The 26,532-nt window shown below is 37.2% G+C and overlaps 1 protein-coding gene across 1 annotated transcript in view; it reads right to left on the bottom strand.

The window, feature by feature from the left end:
* Pi4KIIIalpha (phosphatidylinositol 4-kinase III alpha) overlaps window positions 1-26,532 on the bottom strand; it is a 131,000-nt gene that overhangs the window by 28,503 nt on the left and 75,965 nt on the right. The window contains exons 26-33 of the mRNA XM_083140110.1: window positions 25,348-25,577; window positions 22,645-22,874; window positions 21,143-21,324; window positions 16,940-17,072; window positions 12,414-12,593; window positions 4,239-4,359; window positions 1,503-1,646; window positions 781-910 (exon numbers count right to left, since the gene is read on the bottom strand). Of these exons, the coding sequence (XP_082996236.1) occupies window positions 781-910; window positions 1,503-1,646; window positions 4,239-4,359; window positions 12,414-12,593; window positions 16,940-17,072; window positions 21,143-21,324; window positions 22,645-22,874; window positions 25,348-25,577 (1,350 nt within the window). The remainder of the gene's footprint in view (window positions 1-780; window positions 911-1,502; window positions 1,647-4,238; window positions 4,360-12,413; window positions 12,594-16,939; window positions 17,073-21,142; window positions 21,325-22,644; window positions 22,875-25,347; window positions 25,578-26,532) is intronic.

The raw sequence follows: 26,532 nt of genomic DNA, 5'->3' as shown, positions 1-26,532 counted from the left end.
GTGATCAGCACCATGCTCTGGCCACTTTACCCCCCAGGATTGCCACCAGGTATCCATTGATTTGAGGCTGGGTGAGTCCCTGAGCTGCTTTATCCGGAGACAAGACTAAAAAAATTCCGACCTTGGACCACCCACCCTGGGAATTAAACCCGTGTCTCCCGCATGGCAGTCAGACACCATACCGACTAGACCACCACGGCTATCCCCTTAGAGGTACAACAGAACAATGGAGCTCTAAGCTTAGAAAAAAGACAAAGAAACAACATTCAGCTACACAAAAGCAAGCATGCACTGTTCACATTGATATTCAATCTTGCAATAATGGGTCACCCACATGATGAATGGTTATCTAAAATGGGTCTAAGACAGATTTACCTTTTAGAAGCCGAAAGTTTTCTTTTGGTACTAAAAGACAGTTCTTGAACAAATCTATCTTGTGCTATGAATTAAAAGACAATTGTAGAAATATACAGGGTGACTCAAAAGTCAGGAACCATAGGACTAATGTGTGTTTCATGTGCTGACCAAAGACGAACGTGTTGAAATGATACTTCATCATGCTCGTCTCTGGTCAGCACCATCACAGCACCTGAAACACACATACACACATTAGTCCTATGGTTCCTGACTTTTGACTCATCCTGTATATTTGATCCACAAGAAAAACTCTTAAGACAAGATACCTCTGTTGAGGTGTTGCTAAACTACTGGAAACCTATGCAGAGACCAGTAGAGGAGTTTTGCTCTCTGTCATCTCTGATTATACATTATCACAATTACCTCTGCATAGGAATGCCACTATTATAGTCAATGTCAATGACCATGGCTTCTGGATTTGAAGGCAGGTAACAACCAGCTTGCACCTGAATCTTTCTCAGTGCCGTTAAACAAGCTGCTCTTCTCTCGGCACCTGTAAAGAAATCATGTTGAGTGTCACTCCAAAACCACATGCTTTGGCTTATGCAAATATAAATACCTAAAATAATTAAGAGTCCGATTAATACAGTCAAACCCCGATTTTACGTTTTTCAGGGGCCCGTAAATAAGAAACATAAAAAGCAGGAAAGCATAAGAGAGGAGTGAAACTCAAGTGTCAGTAAGAAATGACTACACAATCGACCTTTTTGGGGGTATATTGTGTCAATGGAATGTTCCCACTACTGGCATAAGGTGCAGGTTGTGCTTTTAAAAACCAGTTCTGCACAGTTCTTTCAGTGTTTGTTAAAATTGTATATATAAACGTGAAAGACTAAATTTTGTAAAATTGAAATGTTAACTCAAAACTCTGAGCCAATGAATAATGTAACGCCCATGTATTTGTACAAAATGCCAACATGGGAATTAACTAAAAACTGCTTCTGTAAAACATACAACTTATCTTCCTTGTACCTTATAGACAGAATAATCTACCCCCGAAGACAGAGACAGATCTCTGGAATGTAAGAATGAAAAAAATAAGTATGATTGCTATAATTTCCAGTTCAATTCAAAATACAACTTACCTTTTGGATATGGCCTTATTTCACCTGATATGTTTGTAATCTTCCCAAAGAAATCAAATTCTCTTTCATAAAACTGTTTTGCAGGTCCTGAGAGAGATGCATTTATTGTCTTGATAAGAACTTCAAGAGTGTCATATATCTGAGCTGAAAAGTTAAAAATATAATTATTAGCTGTTGTAATTTAATATTCTGGGTGCAGGGGATGAGCATCTTGACTTCTACAAATCAGGTTATATAGATATCTTGATTGGGTCTTATTTTATGGGTCTAATGAGAGGTTCAGAGCACAAGTGGTGTAACTCCACTTTTCATGGAATCTGAGTTACATGTAGGGCTGTGCGATATTTTAAAAATATCAAAGCGTTGATATTGTAAAAATATCAACATCGATATCAATATTAGATATATCAATATCTAAAAATATAGATGTTGGTATCAATATTCGATATTCAATATGTCGATATTATTGACATATGGTGCTGTTGCATTCCTGACATACAAGTTAAGTCAAGCATAAGGATGTTAAGATGACAAAAAATGTGCTCATCGCATGGGGACAGAACGTGGGAGGTGAATCATGAGAGATTGCCTCTGATTAACATGGAAAGCAAATACATGCAACAACCAATAAAAAGAACAAGGTTCCTACTTTATAGAACTAGCTGGTTACCCCTGTGTTCCCAAGTATAGGGATGGGTTCGATACGATACGAGACAATACTTGGCAAAGACTCGGTCTCAAGTTGTAAATGATTGTCTCGTTCTTGGTCTTGCCTCGATATACAGGATATACAGAACACAAAATATTTTGTTATAACATTTTCTGTTTGATGCATAGTTTCGACGCTATGAGCAGGGAGCGCTGTAGAAGAGGGCAGGGACGAAACTTCAAATTGAAAGATATACATGTGTCTGTATTGTTGCAATCATCGATATCGGTATTTTCGGTACCATTGTTATCAGTATTTTCGATATCGTTGATATTGATATTATCAGTATCATCGGTATCGTTATTATCGGTATTATTGTCATTATCAATATTATTGGTATCATCGATATATTTCATATATCAACTCGATATCGACAGCTATAACTTAGAACTGTTAAGTATCAACATTTCAGTGCATTCAAGAATTCTTGCTCATAGATACATCATGCTTGTGCTTCAACAGCTATACATAGTACTAAGTTATCTAAATGTGCGTTTTTCTCAAAATTGTCTTGAATGAAGTTACGCCATGCTACTTGTGCTCTGTGTAGGTTGTTATCAATAAACAATAAAGTGTATATTATATTCAAGGGTTAACATTCTACATAGTTTGTAGTCTGTGTGAAGCTGCACAGATATCGACATTCAACTGTTTTTGTTCTCGATGTTTTTCTTTTATGTTCAGCACTTGTGTTTGACCAAGTACGAGGTGTAGTAAACTTCTCGGAACAGATGCAGCAGATGTTCTTTATTAACCCAACATAGGTTATGGGCACAGAATGCCCAGAACACGTGTCCAATGCCCTTGTAATAAGGAAATTGAGGAAGTTTCAGCCATATCCCTCATATACACTAAAGTTTCTGCTTGTATTTTGAGTTCCACTTTTGAAAGAATGGTAAAAGCACAAGCTTGTTTGGCATGAACTTGTATATGAAATAATTATCGGATAATTTTTACTTTGCTGAAGGCACTGTGTACTCCTGCAATGTCTGGACTACAGTTGACCTTCCTGTATATTTAACCCCTACATGGCAGAACGATACCAAACCTAGGCCTTCCATGCATTGTTAGGCACAGAGGTTCCATCCACTGTGGGATTTTCATGGGATTTTTCATTTTTTAAGAAAAAAAAATGTGTTGAAATGAAAAAAACAGCCACAATTTAAATTTGATGCCAAATTCGAAATTTTGAAAGCAAGAAAAATAAAACATTAAATAGCTGACCAAGGCAAAATATTTATTGCAGATATATTGTCTGAAGAAGACCCTGTTAGAGGGTGGAAACGTTACAATTTTAGTGTATATTTTTTATACAATAAATATTGCCTTGGTCAGCTTTTTAATGTATTATTAACACGGAAACGAGGCTTAACAGTGTTACCAATGAAAAATAAGTTTATAACATGTCACTATACATACAGTAGACTTGCGATTAACCGAGTCCCGATTAACCGAGGCTCCGGGTTAACCGAGGGAGTGGTTGGAAAACATTGCGCTTCATAACGCATCCCTTGTTTGTTTACTAGTACGTTGGAGTCAAGTCACCATCTGCCAGGCACGTGTTCCTTACATTGTCGGTGTATCCGATCATCATATTATCACATTCTGAGGGACTGAAGGCGATCGAAGCTGCTACAGCCTACACTGAACAGCAAGAAGAGTCTACGCTGCTTGATCTACTCTTCCTAAAGCGTTGGCGTTACATCGCAGCGTCGAAGAGAGGAAAGAGGTTAGTAAAAAAAACTATGAAAGACTTTATGAAAAAGTTATCTTCTCATTTATGTTGTACTAGTAATAAATAATTACTATACAGTTTTAAGTGTTGTTTCGTCATTTAGGACCTATTAGCACAGTATCTCTGTATTATAAGAGTTTTTCTGTATCCGAGGTAGCCTCGGTCCAAATTAGCTCGGATAATCGCGAGTCTGCTGTACATAAACATATTGCGAAATATCAAAGTCTCTATTCATACCATTGCTATAATTGAAATTACAGTAGCAATGAAACAAATTACAAGATCACATTACCATCTTTCTGATGGCCTTCCTCATCCAGATACATGTTAGTGTTCATGTTCCATATTAACTGATGGGCCACCACTTGGGATTTCTTGGCTATGTACTTGATGAATTCTATCACATATCCCATCTGCAGAAGAAAAGCATCAAATAGAACTTTCTTTTGGAAACAAGGTAAAAATCACATACAATATTCATTCATACAAGACAGCACAATTCAGCATCAAGTAACAAATCATATAAGCACATACAATAGTTTTGAGCCTATTCATACCATACGCTCGCAAATAAACATTCTAGAGATAGATTGATATGATTTTTTTTTACAAATGTTTATTAGATAGCTCATATAAAATAGTGAACATTTCATAAAGAACATGAATAATCGATTTTCTTCCTCAATTAATGCAATTGAGGAGGAAAATAAATAAATTAGCCATCACTCTGAAAGGTTTCACATTATAAAGACTAACTAACTAACTCACTCCCTAGCCTTCTTAAACCCGAAGGTTCATGGCTGCAGCAACACAGGCCTTCCATCTTTCCCTATCTTGAGCAAGTTCTATATACTCTTTTCCATCCCTACCGATTTCCCTTAGGTCCATCTCAACGTTGTCCCTCCAACTTCAGGGTGGCTACAAACAAGCAGAATTGAAATTCCCTGACTTTTCCAGGTTTTCCAGGACAAAATTTATATTTTTCCCTGACAATTACAAACTAAACTAAATCGATGTTTTTGCAAATAGAAATAATAAACTCATACAGATCCACGTATGGTTTTGTGAAGTACCAATATTATCTTCTATTAAATTGACTTAATTTCTCTATTCTCTATGATTTGAATTCAAACTGTAAAATAGTGAATTTGGAAAATTATTACAATTCACAAGCTAAGGAAGGATTATGGAATTTTGTCATACGCAGTAAGTTTAAAATAAAATACTTGGATTATTTTTACAGTTACGACTAAATGAGATAAGAGTGAAGAGTGATTGATTGAGAAATACAATTTGTAATTTATCAGTCTCCTTATACATTCTCGGTATTATATGTTGATATTTCCACTGAGGTTTGGAACCCTCTGCTTGCAAAAACTATGAGTGCGGACTCATTTTTCAATGCATAAAGCTACTTCTCTCTTCTCCGTAAAGCAAACAACTTAACTCTTGCATATAAGTGAAACAACTGAATCGAACAAAAGAAAGTGTCATATTTCCTTACATTATCAATGGGATTTCTGCTTCAGTACAGTATATCCAAGTGAAGTGCTGTGAAACTGACAACATGCAGTTATACCATTAATGCTGACGAAACGGGTATTGGAAATTTAACGCAAGGAATTTATAGAATTGCATTGTATAGGTACCTGATTTAGCTAACTAACACATTAAAACAGGAATACTCTAATAATAATAATAATAGCTTCTGAAAGTTCATATACGAGGGGCATCCTGAAAAAGCTCCAATGGTGCCTATACGCAGCACTAGTGATCGGAGAGCGACACACACACATATAAGCAGGAAGAAGTGGCATGTAGCTGTAATCTGGTACAGTTGCAATGCAGCCGGTTTAGGACAGTTCTAGTTTAAAGATTGCAGCTCTCATAAAGTCTCCCACCGACTGCGATGTAGCCTACATTGCACGCTCAGAATTTGGCACAGCCACCAGCAATCGTGTGAGTTGTGCAGACCGGACATCGTGAGTGATAGTATGGTCAGACGATGGTGCAGACAATTTACGGAAGGCCAATCGAATGTGCACAACTTCATAGAGCTGAGTACACACGGGCCATTTGCATCACTTCAGGTGAGAGATCTTAGACCACTCCCTGTACAGCCCTGACCTTGAATGTACCTACTTTCATCTCTTTGTTTCACTGAAGAGGTTTCTGGCAAGGCAAGGATTTGACAGCTACATTGCGGTAGAGATAGTTCCAGTCTTTGCTGTCAGACACATATACCATAGGCATACAAAATTTAGTGCCATGCTACGACACATGCCAGAACAACGGTGGTGATTATGCCGAAAAGTTTTCCCAAAATTCACATTTTCATTTTAGCGCATTTTCTGGCAAATATCTGAAATTATACCTTCATGGTGTTTTCAAACTACTGTTTCAAATTGTAAGTCACATGGCTTATGCCTCTTCACGAGAGTTTGATATCCTGAAAGTTATTTTGGGAAAGTTATTTTCCATACCCCTTTATTAATTTTAATGTAAGGATTTTAGATAATGGAATTTTGGTGTGAAGTCAGGGCCCCACACTTTCTTGATCACGGCTGAAAGTGGGGGTGATGGGATCAGCACCACACTCCTGGCTACCTTTATCCCTCAAAATTTCCTCAAGGTACCAGCGTCATATGATGCTGGGTGGCCACCGGAGCAGTTTGAATAGGTGGAAAACATCCCGGTTCTCCCCCGCAGGGGATCGACCTAGGGTCTATCGCATAGTAGTCAGATGCCCTAACGACTGAGCTCCATTATTACTCACTCGACAAATGCCGATAGTGCGCACTTAGCTTGGTAATTCAAAACATATCTCATGCGACAAATACGAAGATGTGGCTCCCGTGTGACAGTAGATACGCACTCGATCTCCTGTTAGAACCCTGTCACTTTGCTCTGTGATGCAAATGGTTTTGATAGAAGTTGAAAAAATCGTGGGAAATAAATGATTTAATGTGTCTGTCGGAATTATTCCACGTACGTATAACTCTATAGTTTACTCTTGAGTAAAATGTTGGAAAACTTGCATGTTCTATGTACACAAACATGGCCTAGAAAAGACAAGTATGTTGGATTTCATGGAATTTTTCATTGTTTTAGGACATTTCTTTAAAAAAAAAATGGCAACAATTCGCTTTATTTCGATATTTCGAATGGGCGAAAAATGTGTCCAGACATCACTGCACATTCCTAAACATAATTTCGCAGCAATTACCATATTTCACGGTTTTGGCGTTTGCGAAAAATCAATGTACCTACTAATTGAAAATTACTTTCTGGCCACCCCTCGTATAAATCAGTAGATGGAAAGTGAAAATTTTGCAGGGCTGGCAGAGAAAAGTCAATTCTTGAAGTAAGTGATTTGCTGTTATGATTGAATGATTCGACTAAATATGATATTAAAATATTTATGTATTTATTATTAGTATTTTATTTCATAATATTGGACATTAACTTCACTCAGTGAGAGATTTAAGACCATCTCTCACGAGATTAAACAGACAGGACAGAGAGTGGCGTTAATTTCATTGCAATAATAGTGTTGCAGTAAATTTGAGGTTGGGAGCATCCACTTGCCAATTTTTAAAATGTTCACCAATGCAGATTTATGTTTCACTTTTTCGTGATAGTATTCAATATATATCCCGTTTTTTTGGATTCTTCTTGATATCTAAGAATATTGCAATGTCATTGTAAACGTATGTTAACTTGTGCGAAACCAGTAATACGTCAGGATGATGAAAGAAAACCTTCGCAAGCACTGCTAGATTCAATAAGGTGAAGTGAGCCAGAAGAGTAATAAAATTCCAGCAGCATATTTGGAGTCTAAAGCTCTTCTTGTTTATGCATGCGATTTTTGTTGGATGTTTCAGTCCATGCAATTTCTGTCGCATGTTGTAGTGAGATACTTTGTCGGGTGGTGATATTCGACAAAAATCGTATGTATCAATGGAACATATTTGTTTCCATGTTCCTTCAGTTTGCCCAACAAAATGCCTTACTACGACGTCCGACAACTATCGGACGGTCCCACCTGCTCTTATCCCCTCCATCTGTCGACAGGTCCCCTTACTACTCGCATACAGACAAGAAAAAATGATAATTCAATGCATTTTCCACATAATATTTACAAGCTTAACCTTTACTCGTCCGATGATACCAACCATATGGTATCATCAGAGTAAGGTCGTACTCGCCCGATGATACCTTATGGTATCATGGTGCTGATTACGAAATGAATGTGCTTTTTGGACATTCATACTCTTATGTTTGGGTGGAAACTCTGACACAGGTCTGGAGGAAGCCTGGGAAATTCATATTGATGACCAACCTCCCCCCCCCCCTCCGCAACATATCCATGCCACATTTCCGAACAGAGTTTCTTTCCCATTTTGGCTCATTATTCAACTTGAATGGCACCCAGGAACATGAAACATGTTTCAATCTCTTTTGAAACGTCCATTCTTTGAAGAAAATACTAAAGTTTCCTCCTTCTCCCCAAAATAGCGGGAGAAGAGGAGGTAAACTACAGACTTTTATGTTTTTCTTTCATTGAAATTCGGTGGTCGCGCTCCCAAACCCCCCTTCTTCGGTTCGGTGTTCTGAATTGTACACGGTAGCATGCTATGATGTTTTAGCTGCAAACCAAAACTTATCCGAAGTAGATTGCTCCCATAGTACCAGAGTTATAACAATTTTTCGCAAAAAATGCAAATTACCTATTTTTCGTAAAAAAAAAAATAATCACATTTTGACATATTATTAAACTTGCATGGCACCAAAGAACATAAAACATGTTTCATTCTCTTGAGAAATCTCCATTTTTTGAAAAGAATACTAAAGTTCATGCCTTCTCCCCAAAATAGCGGGAGAAGAGGGGGCAAACACCAGATTTTTGTTTTTTCCATTGAAATTCGGTAGTCGCTTCCCCCAAACACCCTTTCCTGGGTTCGATGTTCTGAATTGTACACGGTTGCATGCTATGATGTTTTAGCTGCAAACCAAAACTTATCCGAAGTAGATTTCTCCCATAGTACCCGAGTTATAACAATTTTCCTACAAAAATGCAAATTACCTATTTTTCGTAAAAAACAGTTTCACATTTTGGCTTATTATTCAACTTGTATGGCACCCAAGAACATGAAACATGTTTAATTCTCTTGAGAAATGTCCATTCTTTGAAAAGAATGTAGCAAACTCCAGATTTTTGTTTTTTTCCATTGAAATTCGGGGGTCGCACCCCCCAAACCCCCCTTCCTCGGTTCGGCGTTCTGAATTGTACACGGTTGCATGCTATGATGTTTTATCTGCAAAGCAAATCATATCCGAAGTAGATTGCTGCCTTAGTGCCAGAGTTATAACAATTTTCCTCCAAAAATGTAAATTACCTATTTTTCGTAAACAAAAGTATTCACATTTTGGCTTATTATTCAACTTGTATGGCACCCGAGAAGATGAAACATGTTTCAATCTCTTTGGAATCGTCCATTCTTTGAAGAAAATACTAAGGTTTGCGCCTTCTCCCCAAAATAGCGGTAGAAGAGGAGGTAAACTCCAGATTTTTATGTTTTTCTTTCATTGAAATTCAGTGGTCACGCACCCAAACCACCCTTCTTCGGTTCGGTGTTCTGAATTGTACACGGTTGCATGCTATGATGCTTTAGCTGCAAACCAAAACTTATCCGAAGTAGATTGCTCCCATAGTACCAGAGTTATAATAATTTTCCTTTAAACATGCAAATTACCTATTTTTCGTAATAAAAAAAAAATCACATTTTGGCATATTATTCAACTTGTATGGCACCAAAGAACATAAAACATGTTTCATTCTCTTGAGAAATCTCCATTTTTTGATAAGAATACTAAAGTTCGTGCCTTCTCCCCAAAATAGCGGGAGAAGAGGGGGCAAACTCCAGATTTTTGTTTTTTCCATTGAAATTCGGGGGACGTGCTCCCCCAGGCCCCCTTCTTCGGTCCAGTGTTCTAAATTGTACACCGTTGCATGTGCTGATGTTTTACCAAAAAACAAAAGTTATCCGAAGTAGATTGCTCCCATAGTGCCGAGTTATAACAATTTTCGTCAAAAGAGTGTTCGAAGTCAATGAAGAGGAAATTCTCTGACATTTCCCTGACTATTTTTGACACCTCAAATTCCCTGACTTTTCCCGGTTTTCCAGGTTTTCCAGGTCTGTCGCCACCCTGATCTTCGTCTTGGCCTTCCTACAGGTCTCTTACCATCAGGTTTCCCAACAAGAATCCTGTAAACTCCTCTTTCCTCTCCCATTCGTGCCACATGGCCTGCCCACCTAAGTCTTCTTGATTCACATTATAAAGAGCAATTGTATATTTGGTAACTTACTTAACAGAACAGGGCACATATTCACATTATAAAAAAATCTTTCTCTTGTATTACAAGTATATAAACACAATATTTGATATAACGTTTTGAGAATACATGCACCCTTTAACAGACATTTATTCTTAATTTGAATAAATATTGTGTTCATATGCTAGTAATAACCATAAATACAAGAGAAATAATTCTACTGTATATGTACAGTGGGTTGTAACTATCCCATTGAAACTCAAGAGAGATTGTTACAAGCCAGAAGTGTCCATGACAACAAAAAAAAATAATGAAATTACAAAATTGTGCACTCAATTTACAGACATTTAAATATGGTGGAATAATTGTCAATTTTTATTTATGCAGGGGGAGCCGAAAAGAAAGAAGAAGGGAAAAATTATGAATGAACCAATATGCCATTATCAGATGACATAAAAAATAGCATTGAATCAGTCCCCTTCCTAAAATATTCTTTGCCTTTGGATTACGTTATGGATTCTCAAATTACTTAGTACAGTCAAACCCCGATTTTATGTTTTTCAGGGTCCCGTAAATAAAAAAAACGTAAAATCCGGGAAACGTAAAAAGCGGGAAAGCATAAGGGAGGGGTGGAACTCAAGTGTCAGTAAGAAAGGACTACACAATCGACTTTTTAGGGAGTATATTGTGTCAAAAATTACTTAACAACGGGAAATAAGTATGATAATGAATGTCTAAGGACAAAAGCAAGACGTGCTGTGAAAGTCAATAATGGATTAACGGGATCCACTTTCGAAGGTAGGAACGGTGGATAACTGCTTCTAACTTCCGCCTATTAGGTTCAGTTTATGCATCTGATCCTGTGAGATCTCCGTTTACTCTGTAGATTGGTAATTAGTTGCTATTTTTAGAAGTCCCGAGTAATTGGAGGGTGGGTGATCATTTATAGCTGGACGCCAAGCATCTATATATACTGTAATCAAAGTGTGCAGAATGGTTCTACTAGTTGTGCCCAGTCTCCCCCCCCCCCCCACCCTGCCTTCCACTGCCTCTTCGCTCCCTCCTCTCACACGAAAGCCTAACATTTGGAAGTTCAAGGTTACGTCATGAATGAAACAGCTGCAAAAGCACGAAATAGGAGGGAGAAGTCGCATAGTCAACAGAACTGGTTTGGGGCAAATTTTAGACATCGCCACGGCTCGAAAAACATATAAAGCGGGAAACGGGAGTTAGAGCAAACATAAAATCAAGATGAACGTCCTGTTATTTAATATGGCCTTTTGCCGGGGCCTGACTGGATGAACGTATTAAGCAGGAAAACATATAATGCGGGAAGGTAATATCGGAGTTTCACAGTACTATACCAGTATCAGCTGATATGGACAAATTGGTAATTTTACTGCTGATACTTCTATACATAGGTATATTTGATTGTTAAAATTACCTTTGAAATGCTTATATTTGCTTATGTAGATACAATACCAACCAACTTTTAACCTACTTTTTGGTTAATATACAGGGTGACTTGTGAGAAACGGATGGTATGCAAGTGGCTAGTACACAACCGGTAGTGGTGGGAGGGAGCTCGGTGAGGGGCTATTCGCTTTGGGGCAGCCTGCCGTTTCAGTTCCAATACAGCACCACATGTTCGCGTACGAAACATTTTTTCGAAATGAGTAGTCGGTCACCTCAACACAGCGGAACTTCAGTCGCCATTTCAATTCCATTTTTCCTATGGGGGTACATGAAAGAACATATTTATTGTCACACACCCCGTACATTACGGGAGTTGCAAGCTGCCATTACCCACGAGGTGCATTTGATTGACCTCGAAATGTTGGCCCGCGTCAAGGCAGACTTCTGGCGGAGAATGGAGAACAAGAGGATGGCCGCCACCTGCGTGACGTCATTTTCCATCCCTGAGTATGTCAACTCAAATGGTAACTATTTCCCTTACATTTCGTACCAATAAACTCATTTACTCTTGCACAGCAACTGCGTACTTACTCTTCGTTTGATAAACGACCGTTTCCCACAAGTCACCCTTTATACGATGCATCATACTCTGGCACTATACATATTATTTATTATTTCTATGAGTGCAAGTCTTAATAAAATTTAGCCTCTTACCGTATCATGGCGAACAGCCTGAACCAACTGAGGGATGTAGAACAGAACAGCATCTGCGGGATAGCTGCTCAAAGCTCTAACAGCATATTGAGCCGAAATAGGATGAGGTGGATACTGCCGGGAAAAGTATGCCAAAGCATTTACAGGTGGCACACGAGCCCATGTCAACATATACATAAGCTGCAAAGGTAAAGAAATTACATGAACACACAACAATAAAAAAATCTGATAAATGTATAGTAGCTAAAACAGCACAGACGCATAATGACACTAAGAAACCCAACTGTGTATACACATCAATGTACAAATAGTTAACTCCAATATTTCTGCTGTGGATGAGAAAAACACCATTAATTTCAAACTGAATAGGGCAATTGTTGATATAACATGATAAAGGATTACTACAGGGGTCAAATTATGTACAGTCGTGGAAAGAAATACTTGCCCCACAAGCCTATTGGTATTAAGGCCAGTGGCGACTCGTGGTTTTTTGGGGTGTATGAAGAATTTATGGTAAACCGAGGAAGGTTTGAAAAATTGTGTACGGTGGCTCAACAAACGACATGGGCTCAGCAAAAACTTGAAACGGTTTTAGGGAATTATTTGTTTACCCCCAACCTTCTACCGTTTTCCTACCATGAAATTTCCTCACGAACAAAATCTGGCAGGATATAGAAAAGATAGAGGATGGATTGTGGCATGGTTGTAAAAAGCTTGTCGCTCTATAAGCATACTCCCTCTTATTTGAAACATTTCCGCTGGTGAAGTAAAAATAAGATTTGGACCTAATTTTACTTTTATTTCCTGAAAACATATTCCTTTGAATTAGATTTCCCTCTCCCAGACACTCACGTTTGCAGATTATGCTAGATTTTACCATTATGCCAAAAGCAGGGTGCTAGGTACCAGTGGCGTAGCATGAGCATTTCGCATGGGAACGCCAAGTCCGAAGCAAGGGTAGGGCTTTTTTTTTTTTTTTTGCTTAAGAGTTTACTTATGGAATTAGCTGACATATGTATTGTCTATTTAAAATCACAATCTCATTGTGTTTATTACATGAAGTCAGCCAGGTTCCGATAAAATATGATCCATGCTTGTTTTATCTAGTAAATAAGATGCCTCAGTGTGCAACAAATGCTTGGAGCACTGGTGTTTTATACCATTTTTAATTAGATTGCTCAAGTCAGAAACACAGCACCATTCACAGTATTTTGCTACACACGTAACACATGTGCAGCAAAACAGTATTTTATAATCAAGGAAACCTTTCGGCATGACACAAGTAATTAAAAAATATCTACCTGAATCACAAGCGCCTCTAGAACAACAGTAGACTTCATTGTTGTGGATGATACAACTATTGATTCATTTGGTTTATTTTACTTCGCTTTCTACCACTTTTGGCTAATCGCAAATATAAATATGAGTGATGATATTGATGAAGAGACACACACACAAAGAACAAACATTCTTAGGCCGTAACACATGTGCAGCAAAACAGTATTTTATAATCAAGGAAACCTTTCGGCATGACACAAGTAATTAAAAAGTATCTACCTGAATCACAAGCGCCTCTAGAACAACAGTAGACTTCATTGTTGTGGATGATACAACTATTGATTCACTTGGTTTATTTTACTTCGCTTTCTACCACTTTTGGCTAATCGCAAATATAAATATGAGTGATGATATTGATGAAGAGACACACACACAAAGAACAAACATTCTTAGGCCGGGATTCGAACCGGAAACCTCTGGCATCTTAGCCTGCTGTGCAAAACACTATGACACGAAGGTGGGTGGATGATCCAACAATCGTACACTCTACTTACGTAACAGTGCCTATTAGTAATTCAGATAAACATTTTAAAATAATTTTGTCAAGAGATCATACAATGTTAAGAGTTTTGAAACGAATGCTAAACATTTCCACTGGCACAATATTAGGCTGTTAGATAATAACGAAAAAATATTTTTTAAAAGAAATAGTTTTGCGGGTTAGGTGGTAGAGCAGCCACAGGCCGAACTTCTACCACGAGGACTTTATCAACTTGTTTGACAAAAACTGTTTTGTTATTTTAGTTTTTAATGCACTTCACTGTTCTTGTGATAAATTACACAATGCAGTGGTCATTAAAGATACGTATGATGTTGCGTATTGTATGATGTTGCGTATTGTATGATGTTGCGTATTGTAGCATCACACAGCACAAGCAGAAGCACGATGTTTGTCTATGGGCACGAGTGCGAAAAACCGGGTAGGAATTCAACTTCTGTCGTCTGCATCGGAAGTACAGCACCTTGAATCAGAAGGCAGAAAAGGTCACATGGCCCCTAGAACCAATCAGGTGCTCCGTACGCCAGTGTATGGAGAGAGCATTTCACCCGTGCTGTAGAGATCCAAGCCACAAGCTTTCCCTCCTTCTCTCTGCCTCCAGGCAAGCATGGTCCTGTACGCCAAACCTAGCTGGCGTCCGACAATCAAAGACATTAGAAAAATTCTACAACGAGAGCTGTTAGTAGAGCGTTGTAGACGGATCGAGAAATTAGCTTTTGTAATGCCATAATGCTCAAACATGTATATAATTAGTCACGTTTTACTTTATATTTACAGCCTTTACGCATTTTAAAAATGTTAAATCAGAGAACGCCGGGCATATGGGCATTCTAGGATGCTACGCTACTGCTAGGTACCAACAAAGATCAAACTGTGCTAGGTTTAGTACCATTTTGATGGGGTTTGCACCACTGATTGAGGAAACCCTCAATGCTTCCTTGCTGGATGCTTTAAGCTTTAAAACCGCAACCTTCCCCCTGCCCCTTTTCCACTTCTAACCCATCTATTTGTAGTGATACCAACGAGGTTCCTCACGCGGGGCTGCATCTGGAGCGTGCGACAGCAGTCAACTCTTGACAGTAGCTAAGTTACTCAATTGTACGTACATTGAGCTCATAATTATATAACGTGCATTATTAATAAACTCCTAAAAAGTAGAGAACTGGTAACAAGTATAAATGAACTGTAGGAAGTTCCACACTTCCTACATAGAGGAATCGCCCATGATGAAGGCTGCTTGAGGGAATTTTTCTTTTTTACTGTAGAATGATCAATTTTACGTTTTTCAGGGGACCAAGGTGAAAAAATATTTTACTATGTTGGGACCATCAAAACTGAATGTATACTGCAGGAAAATGTAAAACCTGGGAACGTAAAATGGGGTCTCCACTGTGTTCATTCTTCTAGTGAATGTAACTGCAAATGGAAAGAAACATAACAAATCTCATGTAGCGTAACATTTAATGATATTATATTGCAATTAAGAAATTACACAAATAAATCAGCTTCCTGTGGAAGCTTCTCACTTTAAATTGTAGATTCAGTTCCAATTGTTTAAAATTACAGACTGTAGTTTTGTTATACAATTTTACGCCGTTTATTGATGTTGGCCAAAATATTTGTCTCATCCTTATTGCAATTAATTCCATTTCAGTTCTCAGCTCTAATATTTTCTGTACGTGCATTATAATCAGATTGGACTAATGTGAAATTTTTGTCAATACTAACAAATTAATGACATAAAATATACACAGTGGCATCAATTAGGGGGGGGGGGGGACAAGACATTTACTTCACAAAATCAGGGTACATAATTACTTTACGTTACGTTAGGACCAAGTTGATACCAGTATCGATGAATCAGTATCAACTGGTATTGGTATTGCTGATGGCATACTGCCATGTAGTCAAGGGGTCCTTGATTCGATACCTGGTGGAAACACATCGTGATTCGGTTCACACTTTAATCTGTAGATCCAGTCCCAATTAGCCTTTCTGTGTATAAAGTGGACTGAAAAACAAACTCAAGCTATTAGTATTAGAAAGTATCAGTTTAAAATTAATCACCACTATCGGATGATACTTTTCCATAGTTCAGAAACTCGCATGGTCTGCAAAAATTGCACACGACATTCCCATGGAACCTAACTATCCTGAAAATTACACAAAATACATAATTTTCATTATTTTGATAATAGCACCGCATGGAGGAATGAAATTTGTGGTTAAATAATTATCTAATGTGAAATTATGAATAATTTAAAGCGAAACTCTAGAAGTTAAAACTATAAAAACTACATTTTAAAGTTTGTAGGGTATCGAATCAGCTCAGATTAAAATAACAACAAAATGACAGAATTTTGCACTAAGTTACGAGCAGTTTAAACAAATATCGTAGTGGTGAACTTAGTGGCAATTTTATTGATAAATCAGTAGACTGATATGCATACATTGGCCGATAGCAATTGAATACTACTGGCTAATCAATAACAATTAAGTTCCGTACAAGAGAGTGATTAGAGAATATTACAGGTGGCCAAGTTTGTTTAAAGTTAAGATGATGCACAGACTAAATCTCCAGTTTATAGTCAGAATTGCATAGTTCAAGGAATTCAAGTCTAGGTGTAGAACACTAGCATAGTAATGTTATGAATCAGGAAATGAAAGATTAAAAAAAATTGTGACTTACCTCCTGATTATCACTTAGTATTGTTTCAGTAGTTATAAAGTACTGCAAAGCTTCAGGGATGTGAGAGACAACTAACGGGTTCAATCTGATCTGTCTGGAGACTTCCTGCACTACGCTATCAACATTCTTCATTCTGTAAAACAATTACGTATTATGAATAAATAGTTATTATCATCATAAATTTGCAAAATACCTTATTACCAATGATGTTTTGCTATTGCAAAAGAAAGCCATCAGGGAGATTTCAGCTTCTTCTTATAAAGAACATTGTAGACCTTTGTTTATTCATTACAAAATAATGACTGTAATAAATTTATATATTTACTCTGTTTTGATTTATACTAAAAATAGGTTGCCTGAATTGAAATATAAACAAAATGTATATAATTACAATACAAGGTATAACAGAGAACTTTACTTATCACATCATAGATTGTCTTAAGTCATTAAATAGTTATGAAGTAATTGGCCAAAAACTTTTCAACAAAATTCCATTCTACTTGCATAATGAATCGTTACAGGGTTTTAAAAACAAATTGTACAACTGGTTAGTTTTACACCCATTTTATGATATTAATGAGTTTCTTGAATGTCTAGTAGATATATGATTTAGTTTTGGTACATAATTTAATTAGCTTTACATAGCCTATAGCTTTCACACTATTATGTGCATATCTTAAGGTGAGGAGGGACAATTTCCCCTAAGTCTTTCTTGCTGGGGCAGCTACCGATCACTGTTGCCAACTTCGCTCTTTTGGAGCCAAATCTGGCTCTTTCGTGCACTCGTTTGACTGTGAACTGTGGCACCCACCCTCTGCCGCACCATGTTGCCGCCACTGGCTCCGGCCCATAAAAACCAACCTTTGCCATGAGTGTACATTTTGCACGTGACGTGATATTCATATATGTATAAGCTGCGTCACCCACCCCTCTTTACTCCCCAGGTATTAGTATATATAGCGCTGTGGCTACGGTGAAGATGACAATATTGTTATCCGGGAATTCTTTATTTTCGATTTCATATGAACATCGTTGGATTATTGAGATGGGTGATGCCAAATCTAGGCGGTGAAAACTAAGAATAAATTGCCATCACTTTAAAGATAACGGCAATAGCAGCGCCCCCACCCCTCTGACTCCTAAAACTATCCTAGGAGGCACTTCATGCAGCCTTCGTTAATCTAGCTCCTTGAAAGTCATCTTTAGCTCTATTAATGATGAAATGTAGCTCTTTTATGCACACCAGGTTTGGCAACACTGCGAGGATGGCCGTATGAGGCAAGGAGAAATGCATTAGGTTTATAGGACCATCACTTTATTCATTCTCTCGGGAATATCAAACATCTAATGACGTAGAAAAGTACATGGACCGAAAAAGGACACATTGAACTATGTTATTGTAGAAGGAAAAGTCGAAACTCGCATTTGATTAGCCGTAATTTGAAGTTGAAGTTGATTTCCCATAAGGAATACATGGGATTCTGAAAATACTTATTAATCATATTTTTCAAACATCATGTCTAGCTTATTAATCAACTTGAAAAACAGTTTTCACTTGCAACATGGAGAGAAATTCATACTCTCTTGCATACTAAACCGTTTTTTAAATAGCAGTGCCCAATCCAACAATATTGAAATAAATGCACAACTAGTGTGTAATTGTCCCTCCTCATCTTAACTATTGACTTTGTCTATTGCTGTACTTGGCCTAATGACAATAAAATTTTATTATTATTATTATTATTATTATTGAGTCTTGTAGAATCTCAATATTGTGGCTAATACACATTAGTCTTTATCATGAGTATGTTAAAACTGTTGTATAATTATGATCACATGACTTATTGTCCATTTTTTTTCCACTACGAAGTGGATGTAAACAAAAGCACGTGTTCTAGAGAAAGCCAGTGCAGCCCTATTGGTGGATTCTGGCAGTAGTCCCTCCGCAGACCTTTTGCACCCTGATAGATAGTCCATTCAATGCCGTCTTGAAACTAGAGTAACACAGCATTGTATGCTGTTCAAAACATTTACTAGCCTTATCCTTGCTTATGAATTCATAATCATTCTTTAGTAAAGCACCTACGGTGACATTCACTCATTCAAATTAACGAAATTCCCGCTACTTGTCCGTCACTCTGTGTTGTGCAGTGTTGCAAATTCGCAATATTAAGTAAAGTCTATAATCTTGAAACACCGGACTAGACAGAATCAGAAAACATGATTTAGACTGACAGTGACTGACATGGGAATCTCTAGATTACACACGTGTATATACCACAAACACGCACACACTATTTCAACTTCATGCATTTTATCTAGAATGGTAAAATCAACACACTGCAAAAGATTGTAGGGAAACCTTTGAGAAAGCCAAAGTGGTTGGTGCAAATACAACCAGTGATGCTTAAAATCGTACGGAATGTTACTTTAGCATTTATTAAATTATCCACCTACGCTTCCTTTCCTTTACTTCCCACATAAAACATGCTCAGATTTCAGAAACCTCAATCCCCCCAGCTTGTCAAAGAAAAATGCCAGATGCATACACTGGCAACTGCTTCCAAGAAGGAATTTGTAGAGGGCGGGGACACAAGCTTTTGGCGTTACAGATGGGCAAACTGTGCCATTCAGTGTTGCTACCCGACCTTTATAGAAACATCGTTACAATTTGGTAATATTCCAAAGATGTTATCATATCTAATTGCTATATAGCCAACTTTGCAACTACAAAGTTTTATTAATGTTCCAACACGGGTGTGCGTAATAAGACCTTCACATTTCTTGTATCTAATTCGTAAGGGAAAAAATAACATAGTTGGAGACACTACTTCTCGTGGTCAAGAATCTTCCGAAACACTGTTACCCTCAAGCACACGGCTATTTATAGCTTTCCTTCCCTCGACCCTGCAAAACCTGTCCTCCTCTCCCTTGCCGTGTGGTGGTTCTCGAGATTTTGCGTAGTGTTTATAGGTTGTATATATAATTGAATGTTGGTGTGGCTTCAACAGAAAGTGTTACAAAACATCTACATTTGAAACTTTGAACAAGTGGAGATACCAAAATTGCGGTGGATCCAGAGTATTGTGTTGAATCGTTAACTTCTGAACAGGTGTCTTAAAAACAAGCATTTATGCGGTCCGCAAGGAAATTCAGCCGAACAAAAACGCGGATGGCACATTTTAGCCGATTTTGGACTTGCTGACGTTAGCAGGAAAGTGGATGTTTTTTTTTCATGGATATGAGTTGTCTACGCTGGTTAAATTATTGCATGTTTCATTTAGTTTATTTTACTTCGCATTTCTGTCACACTTGGTTAATCGCGAGGATGAGTGATGATATGGTGAAATTGATGAAATAACACTCACAAAGAACATCCATGCCCAGGCCAAGATTCAAACTCGGGACTCCTGGCATCGTAGCACACAGTGATAACCACTCCGCTACAACGGACAGCTGTGTGAATTCTTCTTACATGGTATATTACCACTGATGAGAACTGACATCGTTGGTAAGTGTTTACCTCTATTTTATTATATTTTCTTCATCTCTCGTATTTACAACAGTGTTCATTTTAAAACCTAATATTTGAACATTTTTAAATGTCACTCTAGTTTCGAAACATTGTGGAAAATACTGACACTGAAGCTAACACGTGCGCTGGGAGGGAGGGACAAGTGCTGGCGAATAGAAAGTGGGCACCGTGCGCATTACTACAAATTTCGGTAACTTATTGGCCACACCTACTTCGTTTTAAAGCTGGAAACAGAATAAGGATATGGTAAAATGTAAAAGGTTAAAAACATTATCTGAAAAGTATATAATCAACAATGCTACAATCAGGTATTTGAAAATGTATTTAGTTATAAATTACCAATGAGTGTGGTATTGTATTATTAGTAGTATTTTCCCAATGAGAGCAGGGTTCAAAATTATCAGCAGCAAGTCATAAAATGAGACTAATTTTCAGTTTTGTGATTATCTCAATCTATTATGTTGTATTTTTAGTGACTAGTTTTCTTATGATTACAAATATGATGGGAAATTTGCTCATCATCTTGGATCTTTCTAATGCTGAAACATAATTAATTTCATGTCACATAACTGGATACTTTGCAGCACATTTACATTTCAAATTCCTTCCTTTGCTCAAATTGAAGTGTGCACACTCGCTATACACACAAAGCAAGAACTGGCACTGACCTTGTGGGCAGAAAAACTGCAAGAGCCGGGCATATGTCCCACGCCAGTCTAACGTTATCTCTCCAGACACGCTCAGACACAGGTTTTGATCTCCAGGCAGCTATGTTCTCCTCTCCAGGTATCTGGAGCTCTGGTAAAGACATAGGGTTATGCCAAGTCACCAGGAATTCTATTTCAACAGCCTGAAAAACAAAACCAAACCAGTGTAACGATTATGGCCAAAGTGATAAATTTGTTGTAATTTATTTAATGTTCCTTCCATCATTCATTCTTTTCTTGTTGCTGAAAAAAATGCAACGCGCGATCACTTATTTTACGAAGATTGTTGCTGTGTTTAATATTCAAAAGCATAGATAGCATTGGAACTTGTGGCCCAGCCATCCACATGTACACTGCAATCGCTGAACATTCAAAACTTGACATCCAACTTTCAGCTCTTAACTATGATACAGTAGATAGGAATTGTAGCTTTCCTGGTGACGTGATTCGAACAAGTGTTCTCGGGTTACCAGCCAGGCTAAGTCAATGTTTACTTCCAACATTTTGAGTGCTTACATTGTGCTCATCATCAGGGGATAAAGAAATGGAGACCTGTGTATGGTTAAATATATCACTATGATGCGGCAGAGTTTGGACTCTGTTTTCCCATTGGCTCACTCTGGATCCTGGTGTTCTTATTGGCTGGAGCTTTGTTCTTACGGAGGAGTGGGTTCCAGGCATGACTACGCTGAAGTCTCATGTCACTGTTGAGATTGGTGTCTTCCCATGAAATTCCTATGGCTTCTTTTACTCGTCGGTACTTCACAAATGTCCATCGACAGGTACCAGTATCTCTCTTCATTCCTCCAGCAATTTACTTTTGGTGTTGACTACGGCCATGGCTTTGCAGCATCAAGCTTGCAATTTTCTTCGTTCATTGTCCAGTCGCACAAAAGGATGACCTTGATAGATCTCCATGCAGCACGAGCCAATGAATAAGCAGCAACTTACCAGATGTCAGTGAGAAACTTGGTACCAGAATCGTCGAATGGGAGTAGTGCTGAATGTCGGCAAACTCTTGAATCGTTCCATTTCTAGGCATATACCAAAAGGGCAAATCCGCATTGCACCTTTTCAGGTAAATTATTTTTCTCTTAATTATGATGTGGATATAAATTTCACTTCCTGACCACCTGCTTGCCTACCATTGGCCCACAAACTCGGTATTATTAATGACTGAATGCTACTTGGGCAAGCAAAACCACAAAAAAAGACAAATTTATCAGATTAACTCATGCAACACAAATACAGAAAACAAAATATCTACAATACAATTTTTGTTACTGATGTAAGTCAGGTACTATACTACTAAATTTTTTACCACTATTAATACACAATACAATAAAATAATATAATTTTCATCAATAATAAAACAAGTTTCCGAGAGGATGGAGACTGCCAAATAAATTAAACTTCAAAAATTGGTTTCACAGATAAGTAAGTGATGAAGCAAGAATACTTACCACAAGCTCCAAAATAAGGTTTCTCTTCTTGATGTAATCTTTCACAAAAACATCTGCATTCATATTCCTCTTACTTCTGGTAGATCTCTTTGATAATGTATTTGTGCTGGCTGATAGGGGCACTGTGTTGATCCACCCAGAAGCAGGCCCTCGAGCAAATTCCCCTGATGTGGAGCGAAGATCTGACTGGAGGGTTGTCAGGGATGAACTGGGACCGTAGACATCAAAATCTGAAAATAATCACAACAAATTAATTGTTGGAGGAGTTAGTTACATCCTTTGATTTATACAGGTTCACTTGGTATCAGGGTGAATAAAAATCATTCATGACTTTTATTAAAAAAAAAACAATATTTGTTGATTTTTTTAAAAAACACACTTAAAATTGCTTGCATGGTTTTTGGCACCATGCACATAGATAGGCTTTTTCTAGTAAATGTCCCTGTAAAATATTTGAACAGTTTGATTAAAGCAAATAAAAAATATACGTAAACATACATTTTTCTGTTTCTGATACTGTGGCTCAGTCGGTAACGCGTCTGACTACCATGCTCAAGGTCCCGGGTTCGATCCCCGGCCGGTTCAAATCCGGGAACTTTTCTAACGGTGTAAGCGGCCCCGGCGTCCACCCAGCGTCGAATAACATGGGTACCTGGGGGAAACCCTGGGGGGTAAAGGCGGTCAGGGCGTGATGCTGATCACATCACCCCCACTCACGACCGGATCAAGAAAGTGTGGGGCGTTACCCCCACACCCCCTATACGCCTTCATGGCATGGTGCTATGCACAGGGGAACACTTTACCTTTTTTTTTTGATACTGTAACTACTATGGAAATGATTGTTAATGAAAGTGTGTTAATGAAACTAATAATAATTTCAGTAACTTTTCTTCCAGTGAAAATAAAACATTCTGGATGTACTCTGTAATTGTAACTTAAAACATTAACTTAAATATTTGTATAGTCCTTGTAGCTGAATTTTGGACGTTTTTTTAATGACAGTTTGAAAAATGTCACCTGCCATGTTTATTTAGAGTTTAACGATATTGACACTATTTATGGTTTAACATGGTTAGTATTTTGTATACTTTTTTACACAAAATTATTGCTATTTTTGCCCATAAAATGATTGAATTTTAAATCAAGAGAAATCCTATGTTTACATTTCCTTTTATATGAGCTTCACACCATCAGTACATATATTTTATTTCTTTCATTTTCCTATATTAGAGCATAATAATCACAATTAAATGATTACGAGAGTAATGTACTTTCACCAAAGGTGTTTCTGATCTCTACAAAAATTATTAATTTAGAGTGATTGAAATCACAATTTAAATCAATCTACCCTGCTTGGTATGTATAAAAAACACTCAGTATTGACTGATGAAGTGATATAGGTGTATCCGTTTACTGGTAAAATGACCAAAAAATGTTCTATATTGTGTAAGCATATTACTCCAATTATATGCATCAATTTACCAGTTTTGGTTTCAAATATTCAAGGATTACGTCAGAATATGAAAATACCGTTTATATAATCACAAAATACAGTTTTGCTCACAATGCTGTGCAAAATAAATGGAAACTGCATTGTGCATAGTTCTCAGGATAATTACACTCTATGAAAAGACCAAAATGTATCGTCTGGTACATGTAAGTACAATCCAAACAATACTTTCCAATACTGATGACTAGGTAACGGATTTATATGTAGTAAAAATGTGCTACACTTTAGTTACTTTCACCAGGGAGTTAAATATGCACTTAAAATTGTAAAAATTTACCTTTTTAATAATATAACACACTACATGAGCTATGTAAAATACAGCACGCTTACGTTGACATTAATTGTGAAACAACACAAAATGGTTCATGATGGATGCGGTAAACGTGGTTTAAAATTACTTACATGAAATTTTGAAATTCTGTATTTCCGTGTTGTACAATTTAATGGTCAAATTGTGCAACATGGACCGTACCAGATGCCGTACCCTTAGACAATGAAGGGAGTCTTTGAAATTAATAGGATTTAACCATTAAATTGTGCAACGTGGAAATACGGAATTTCAAATTCCCTACACAATGAATAACAATTTTTTTGTGTGTTCAAACATGGAATCTCTTAAGATGGATTTACGTATATCGACTAAAACTGCATTCAAAATTGCAAGAAGTAACGGGAGCGTATTTCAAATTTGTCGGTTATTCGCAAGAAATTCACCCAACTCTTTCGGTCACACGGGGACATGTAGTTATTGCGCGAATATGGAGTATATGTTGAGAAATGTTCTGAAATATGGAAACAATATGCAAAAAATAAGTACAATATGTAAAATATGAGTGAAAACCTAATATATGCAAAAATATGAAAAATGAAAATGGAATTTTTCGAGTCTACATGCCACGATGCGCAAAGATAATACAAAATATAACTGCTTTCAACTTCATATAGATCCATTCCCTGCTGATGACATTGGTATCAGCCAATACCAATATATTGGCATAGGTATAAGGTCAACCCTAGTTTGAAGAGTTTTAAATTGGTTATCTAGATAAAAAAATAAGGGAGGGGGATTTATTATTGGTTGAATTGTTTGAGGTATAGAACAAATGACGTTGGCTTTGGTGTACTAATACAAAAATATACACAAATTACACCTCAAGAAGAATTATAGTATAAATTTAGTAAAAATAAATTACCTCCAACGGCACTTGCTTTCAGATACTTTTTGTCCGAATGCATAATTTGCCAAAATTTCACCAGCACCTGGATGTCTTCCCTCAGGTCAGCACCTCGCTGGGTTGGACAGCGACGTCGGCAGCAAAAGTAATCCAGGCAATTGCAGTATATACGCTCTCGTAGGACATTCTTACTAAGGGACCGAGGCAAAATATCTCCTTGCAGAAGTAAAAGTCCACAAGTCAGCAGCCTAAAAGAATATAGAAGATATCACTTATATTGCTCAAATGTGTGTACATAAATGATTCCTTAATCCACAGACTTTTCCAAGCAATTTAAAAATAAATTTTCACGTCATTCTGTGGTGCCTTAATGTGCTAATAACAAAGTTCTAAGTATAAAAATATTTTTTGTACAGACAAGAAATTGCCGCACAAAATTCTGACAAATACAGAAACAGGTTTACAGGTTTAAGAACCAACAAGCTACATATTCAGTTTGCAAACTTTTACCAGACAGTGTTTGGGAACCAATAGATACAGAACTAAACAAAAAATGGAACATATAGTTGACAAAGTGTGAAAAAACATAAAATATCAGAACATTAGAAGCAAAAAGTAATGAAAGGAAAGAAAACAGTACAAGGAAAAAAAGTGAAAACAAATGACCTGACATGTGATAAAACAAGTGATGCATTTGTGTGCATGGAGGAAATAAAGTTCCCTGAGAAATTCATACATCTGCTGGGAAAATGTAATTAACTTTAATTTGTAAACCAAAAAATGTGGTTAGAAGACACAATTTATGCAGTGGAAAAAGTTGTGGTTCATACAAAAGAACCAATTTTTTTTAGAAACAAATGTCAGACTATTACAATAAAGAACAGTCATTTTGTAACAGGTAACTCATTATATGGGACACACTCTTTCTGGTGTGCTGATTTCAAATATATAAATGAAAATGTTTTTTACATGCATCTTGCTTGGTTACACTTGAAGTCACTTTTTGTGTAGAATACTGGACAGGTACTTTGCCTTTAATATTTTCCATAAAATTGGCAACTCTGCTTTAATAGCCCAATATCATTAACTTTTATGGTCCAATGTCATTAACTCCTGTTTGTCTGTTGAAATGAGTCTGTGTATATGAGGAATCATAGGTGCACCAAAAAGGGTGTTACACGGGGCAGTGCACACTCTGATTTT

The sequence above is a fragment of the Lepisma saccharinum genome, chromosome 18 (assembly GCF_977018435.1).
Source record: "Lepisma saccharinum chromosome 18, izLepSacc3.1, whole genome shotgun sequence".
NCBI lineage: Eukaryota > Metazoa > Arthropoda > Insecta > Zygentoma > Lepismatidae > Lepisma > Lepisma saccharinum.
Note: the sequence above shows the minus strand (reverse complement) of the source record. Positions and strands in the feature narration are given on the sequence as shown.